The sequence below is a fragment of the Phalaenopsis equestris genome, unplaced genomic scaffold, assembly GCF_001263595.1.
Source record: "Phalaenopsis equestris unplaced genomic scaffold, ASM126359v1 Scaffold000018, whole genome shotgun sequence".
Classification (NCBI taxonomy): Eukaryota; Viridiplantae; Streptophyta; class Magnoliopsida; order Asparagales; family Orchidaceae; genus Phalaenopsis; species Phalaenopsis equestris.
In genome coordinates, this window is record NW_018164460.1 from 118,648 (window position 1) to 124,681 (window position 6,034).

A 6,034-nucleotide genomic window follows, 5' to 3' on the forward strand; every position below is an offset into this window, starting at 1 on the left:
CGGCGGGGGGGGTGGGGGGGGTGGGGCGGGGCTGCTGCAGCGGCTGGAGGGGTTGGAAGCTGGTGACGATGGCATTGACTGAATGGGGAGATGCCTGGCGGTCTGTCTGGTAGGTGGAGAAGGACGGCGACCTTATGGAGTAGAGTTGGAATGAGGGTAGGCTGTTGGAAGGTGGCAAAAAGGGGCAGCTAGCAGCAGGAAGAGGGCTGGAAGGGGCCTGTACGACTGCTGGGAGGTGGCCGAAGATCTGGGTGACAGTCGGGATTGGCCTTGAGGCCTGTGCAGTTCCTAGAAGGTGGCTTGCAACTGCTGGAAGGGGGCTGGAGGCCTAGACTAACAGAGAAGATGGTTTGCGGCTGCTGGAAGCGGGGCCATAGAGGCTCAAGAAGGATAAATGTTTCGTCGAGGTCGAGCTACAGCCGGAGCACCACCCGGACCCTTGGAGACGGTTACCACCTCAGACGAGTTACAATCAGAGCACATTCTCGTTGTCGGGTACAACCCCTAGAGAGGAAAAATGCCTCAAAGGCAGCAACTGAAATTAACAATCATCAAAAACCCCTCTACCCTAGGCAAACACAGTATAATATAAAAGATCCTAGCACAAAGAAATAATAATGAATTTGAAATTGGGATAGAAGTGGAAGGTGGTAGAAAAGGTGGGCAATGTATATGGGGGAATTAGAATTGGAAAGAAATAGAAATAGAAAAGGAGATAGGAAAGACAAACAATAGAATAAGAAAGAATTGGAGTTGGATAGAAATAGAAAAGGGGATTGATGAAGAAAAGAGAGGGAGAGAGAGGGAAGGGGTGGATCATGGTACTGTAGCAGCTATAGTACTGCAACCTGGTAAGCTCTCGTGCCACTTAGTGCTTAAAACTTGATGATATTGAAAAGCTTCCATTTTAGGGAGTGATAAGCGATGTTATGTGCTTTTGTTCGAGGGGGAGGTTTGCTAATGCGCGTGATAATATTTGGTATAATCCTATTTCTTGTAGTTAAAAAATATATTGGTGTTGAAACAAAAGTGGTTGGCCCCACCCATATGTTTAAGCTTTTGGGTTCAGGCCCAATTTTTTTCTATATAAATTAGATATCATGGATTATGCGGGCAACCTTTGATATTTGCCAATGCATAAATAACAATCATGAGGATGACTCGTATGCACATGTTTTTTCTGGGGACATCCAGTCACTTGGTAGGTACTTGAATATGCAAATGTTAACTTGCATCTTTCTTTTAGTGAGTTATTTGTTTAACCTTGATATAACATTTAAGAATGAATAACTAATAGATACTTTGATTTGCATGGGCGAATAATAATATTATGGAGATTTTCTTGTACTACATTCTGCGTTTCTTAATAGGACTAAGCAGTAGTTATGATGCTTTTCTGCATGGGGATGGGCTTACATGTCTTGGTGATAGTAAGGTATATTTTGCTTTATAATTACATATCATATCAGTTATTGAAGTAATATCAATGGCGATGCTGCCTAGATTGCTTGAAGCATCTCATTATTTCTTCATCATGTGTTGGACAGGATAAACTGCTTCTCCTTGGCTGTTTCAATTTTTCTATCATCTTATATTTTGCATTATGATCAACGATTCCTTCAATTTATCCTTTTTTTACTTGCAATGATATTTTTTAACTTTTTTTTGTTTGCTTTTTAGATCATACCAGCAAAGTCCTTGATAACTTTAAGTTCTGAATATTGATACGTCTCTACTATTGTCGCAGGATCAAGTTCCTCCATTTCCTTCTGAAACTTCAGTGTCTATTATAGAAGAAGAGCTTGGCAATCCTGTTGACGAGATTTTTGATAGATTTGATTACGAACCCATTGCTGCTGCCAGTCTTGGTAATGTTAAACAAATCAATAAATTTGGTTTCTAATTTATCCTAACTTATCTTTTCATGTTTGCCTTCATTATTTTATAGTTTGCTTGTTTCATCCACTTCTATAACACAAGCAAATAACATACATTTTTGTTGACCAGGCCAGGTGCATCGTGCGAGCTTGAAGGGGCAGGAAGTGGTTATTAAAGTACAGAGACCAGGATTGAAGGACCTATTTGACATCGATTTGAAGAACTTGAGGGTAGGTCATACAAACTCTGAAAGAAGAGTTCATTTTGGCTTGAGATACTGTCTCCAGGAAAATTGAAGATACAAGTTATATTGTTTGTGCCTGCCGTGTTTTAGATTTCTTCTCTTTTAAACTGAGCCCTAGATTGAAGGTGCTTTAACCTTATGCTTCAAGTTTCAGTTGGCTTTGCAAGGTGCATCTGATATTTGCGAAGCCCGTTTGCTTGTTTGAGTTGAAGTATTTGCCAGCTTATTTTTTTGCAGTCTCTGGTGTGCTTTGTCTACAAACGGATGCTTTTTATCCTGTTTAAGATCTCATTCCTATTAATAGAGTGGATTCATGGCATTACAGGTAATTGCTGAATACCTTCAGAAAATAGACCCAAAATCAGATGGTGCCAAGAGAGATTGGGTTGCTATCTATGACGAGTGTGCTACTGTCCTATATCAGGTTAGCTATATTACTTATGAATCAAGATTTCTTTGCCAATTTTTTTTCATTCCATTGATGCGGGAGAAATTTAGATGGGCCTCTTGTATTTATTCATCTTCTTATGTAACATACTGAAAGGAACAAATCATTTATAGGAGAAGTTTTTTGGCACACTCATAGTATATTAACTGATTTTAGCATTTATAAGGCAGACCTTTGTATTTCCTTTATCGGTCCCGTTTTTGGGGAAGAAGAAATGAAGGGTCGGGGTTGGGTAAATGAATGAAAAGGGGGAGAAAAAGCGTTAAGATCGGAAAGCCGAACAGGTAAGTTCTCCTATAAATGTGTCCTATGAGGGAGGCAATACCTACCTAAGAGTTAAACGACGACGTCGCCATCGAGCAGAGGAAAAGGCAACGTCAATATCGTGCAGAGGAAGAGAAAGTAGGCTCGAGTGGGAGAATCGAAGCCGTGTGCAGGTTCGATCGAAGAAGAAGATTGGAACGAAGAAGAAGAAATAGTGGCTCATAGAGAGGAGGCCTAAACGTGCGGATCGCAGAGAGGAAAGAGAAGTGTGAAGCATTCCCCGCTCGATCAAAAGCTCAGAGAGGAAGAGAGGTCGCAATATTTTCTTCTGCGTGCTTAAGGAAGGCATGCTAAGGGGAGGAAGGTTTGAACAAGTAAGGGATTAATAAATTGATAATAATAATAATAATAATAATAATGAAAATAAAATATTTATATATATAAAAATATTTTTATTAAATAGAAATTAAGCATGATTGCATAAAGAAAAAATTAAAATTTAAATAATGAAAAGCTAATAGTTTATTTAAAAATAATAAATTAATAAAAAAATTTTATCGTGTTATATCCTTTCGATTTTAGAAGAATTGACGTCAAGACAAGTAACAAATTAGTCGGCATCGAGGTGAATACTTGTACTTTTAAACTATAGTAATAATTTGTTTCTTGTCAAAATATTCGTAGTTAATGACATTTGTGGATGCTTTATTCTGAATGAGATGTTTTTTCTTTATTAATCATATCATGACTATGATTATAGCTTTTTACTCGTGCATTTTAGTGTATGTTTTATATAGTATGATTGAATATGATGAATACATGTTTATGTTGATTGCTTGTATGTGCATGACTTGCTATGATGGAACACCTCTTGATGATACAAGTGGAGGAACACTAATGTACCCATAAATGAAAAAAATATATTGATATTGAAGTACTTTAAGTGGTACAAATCTTAGACGGTGTTAACTGTGACTGTTGTATAAATATGAAATGATATTGATATGAAAATGAGTAAATAGATATTTATATACATGCCTTTTAATAACATGTCAAATGTTTTATATTGATTTATAAATAAGCTAAACTGACCTACATATTGTTTTTTCTTTTTCTTTTTTTGCTGTAATTTAGAAGTATAAGTATTCACTGTCTCGTTTAGCTTACAATTGTTTTAACTAACTTTTTAGGTTTAATTAAATTATTAAAAGATGAACGATAGACGAGAAAATGTTTATAAAGATGCAGAGAACCATCAACAAGATAATTTTAAATTTTACATCTTTAATTTAAATAGATTAGTGACTCATTCATTTGTTAAAAACAAGTTATAAAAAATGCATATCGGAAATTTAGTTCTTTCTGTCTGACTGTCCATTCCCGTCTTGATTACTTCCAAGCCTCGGGCCGGGCCGTGAAATTTCCATCAGCTTGTATTATCATGCAGCTTGGCAGCGTTTCTGTTTCTGTTAATTATATTGGATTATTATATATTCTACTTCTGATATTATTAAACTCATACATTCAGGAGATAGACTATACAAAAGAGGCAGCTAATGCTGAACTATTTTCAAGCAACTTTAAAGATATGGAATATGTTAAAGTGCCGAAGGTTTTCTGGGAATACACCACCCCACAGGTTTACATTTCACTTATCAGGCACAGCGTTCACCTGATACACAAATGCTATTTTGTTCGTGCCAACTAAGTGCTTTAGCTGGATTCAGGTGTTGACAATGGAATATGTTCCGGGAATTAAAATAAACAGAATAAAACAGCTAGATCAATTGGGTGTTGATCGGCAAAGGTACACATTTCTCAACCAATGCAATTTTTTTTTTCTACAACAGGTGATAGAAATACTTGTATACCAGTGTTTTTTTATGTTTCTTTCTATTTCATAATTTGTCTTTATTTGGCACTTTAATTGAGATGAAATTTTTTTTTTTCAGGTTGGGTAGGTATGCTGTGGAATCATATCTTGAGCAGATTCTATCTCATGGATTTTTCCATGCTGACCCAGTGAGTTACATTATAAGCATGAGTTCTTTATAGTAATTTTTTCTCCATTAATCATTTCCCAATGGAATATCAATGTAAGTCAAAGATAGCAAATATTATCTAGCCCTTATGTGATATGCTCTTATTTTGCAAATAATAGGTTAAAAAAATTATTATGCTTAATAAAAAAAGCATCCATAGAGGCAACATTTAGAAATTAGAGCACCATTTACATGAGCATGCATGTAATTATTTATTAAAAAAATATACTATTGGCTGTGTAAATCATACTTCACGGATGCTATATTGTTACATTCGAATCAAATGTAGATTGCTAGAGATAATTAAAATATGTGGAATATTAGAAGTGTTTTATTATCAGAATGTATAATAAGTGCACAATTGCATACGCTGAAAGGCTATATTTTAAGTGTGGGTGGGAAATTACAAAGAAAGAGATAGGGATTAAGGACATAACAATTGCGTTGTTTTAATTTCCTAGCACATTATTTTGTTATTTCTATTATCCATGCTTTCTTGTTGCAGCACCCTGGAAATATTGCTGTTGATGATGTCAATGGTGGGAGACTTATCTTCTATGATTTTGGAATGATGGGAAGGTTTACCGGCTTTCTTCTTTTGTTCTGTTTGCATTTTGCTCAATTTTTAGTAACATTTGAATTTGATTTTCGTCATTTCTAATTACTTCCTTTCATGAACATACAGCATTAGTCCAAATATCAGGGAAGGACTACTCGAGGCATTCTATGGGGTTTATGAGAAAGACCCTGATAGAGTAAAGTTCCCTGCATCCTTGAACGCTAATCAGCTGCATACTTTCATTAGAAGTGAATATTATGCTGTGACTCTGCAAATTTACATGTTATTGTGCGGGCAAACTATGTTCAAAATAGTATTTAAGATGAAGCAAATGAATGCACTTGTTTGACGTCATGCTTTACCTTTTTTTTTTTTTTTTTATTTCTGGATCTGACAAAACTAGATAATCATCCCCTTCAGATAAGGTCTCGATTCATGTGAATGGTGGCTGGAGCGTGTCTAATGCTGAATCTGGGACTTATAGATATTACTTCAGTTATTGCGGTCGCCTGCAGTTTTGATATTCCATGTCTTTATTATGTACCATCTTAATAGTTATAAAAAGTTAATGGTTTATTTCCATTTATCCTTGCTGAACC

General features: G+C 35.9%; 1 protein-coding gene across 1 annotated transcript in view; it reads left to right on the top strand.

The window, feature by feature from the left end:
- Nucleotides 1-6,034, top strand: part of LOC110018375 (uncharacterized protein sll1770) — a 138,485-nt gene that overhangs the window by 116,061 nt on the left and 16,390 nt on the right. The window contains exons 4-11 of the mRNA XM_020715669.1: nt 1,748-1,868; nt 2,008-2,108; nt 2,448-2,546; nt 4,363-4,473; nt 4,562-4,641; nt 4,787-4,856; nt 5,382-5,455; nt 5,562-5,631. Of these exons, the coding sequence (XP_020571328.1) occupies nt 1,748-1,868; nt 2,008-2,108; nt 2,448-2,546; nt 4,363-4,473; nt 4,562-4,641; nt 4,787-4,856; nt 5,382-5,455; nt 5,562-5,631 (726 nt within the window). The remainder of the gene's footprint in view (nt 1-1,747; nt 1,869-2,007; nt 2,109-2,447; nt 2,547-4,362; nt 4,474-4,561; nt 4,642-4,786; nt 4,857-5,381; nt 5,456-5,561; nt 5,632-6,034) is intronic.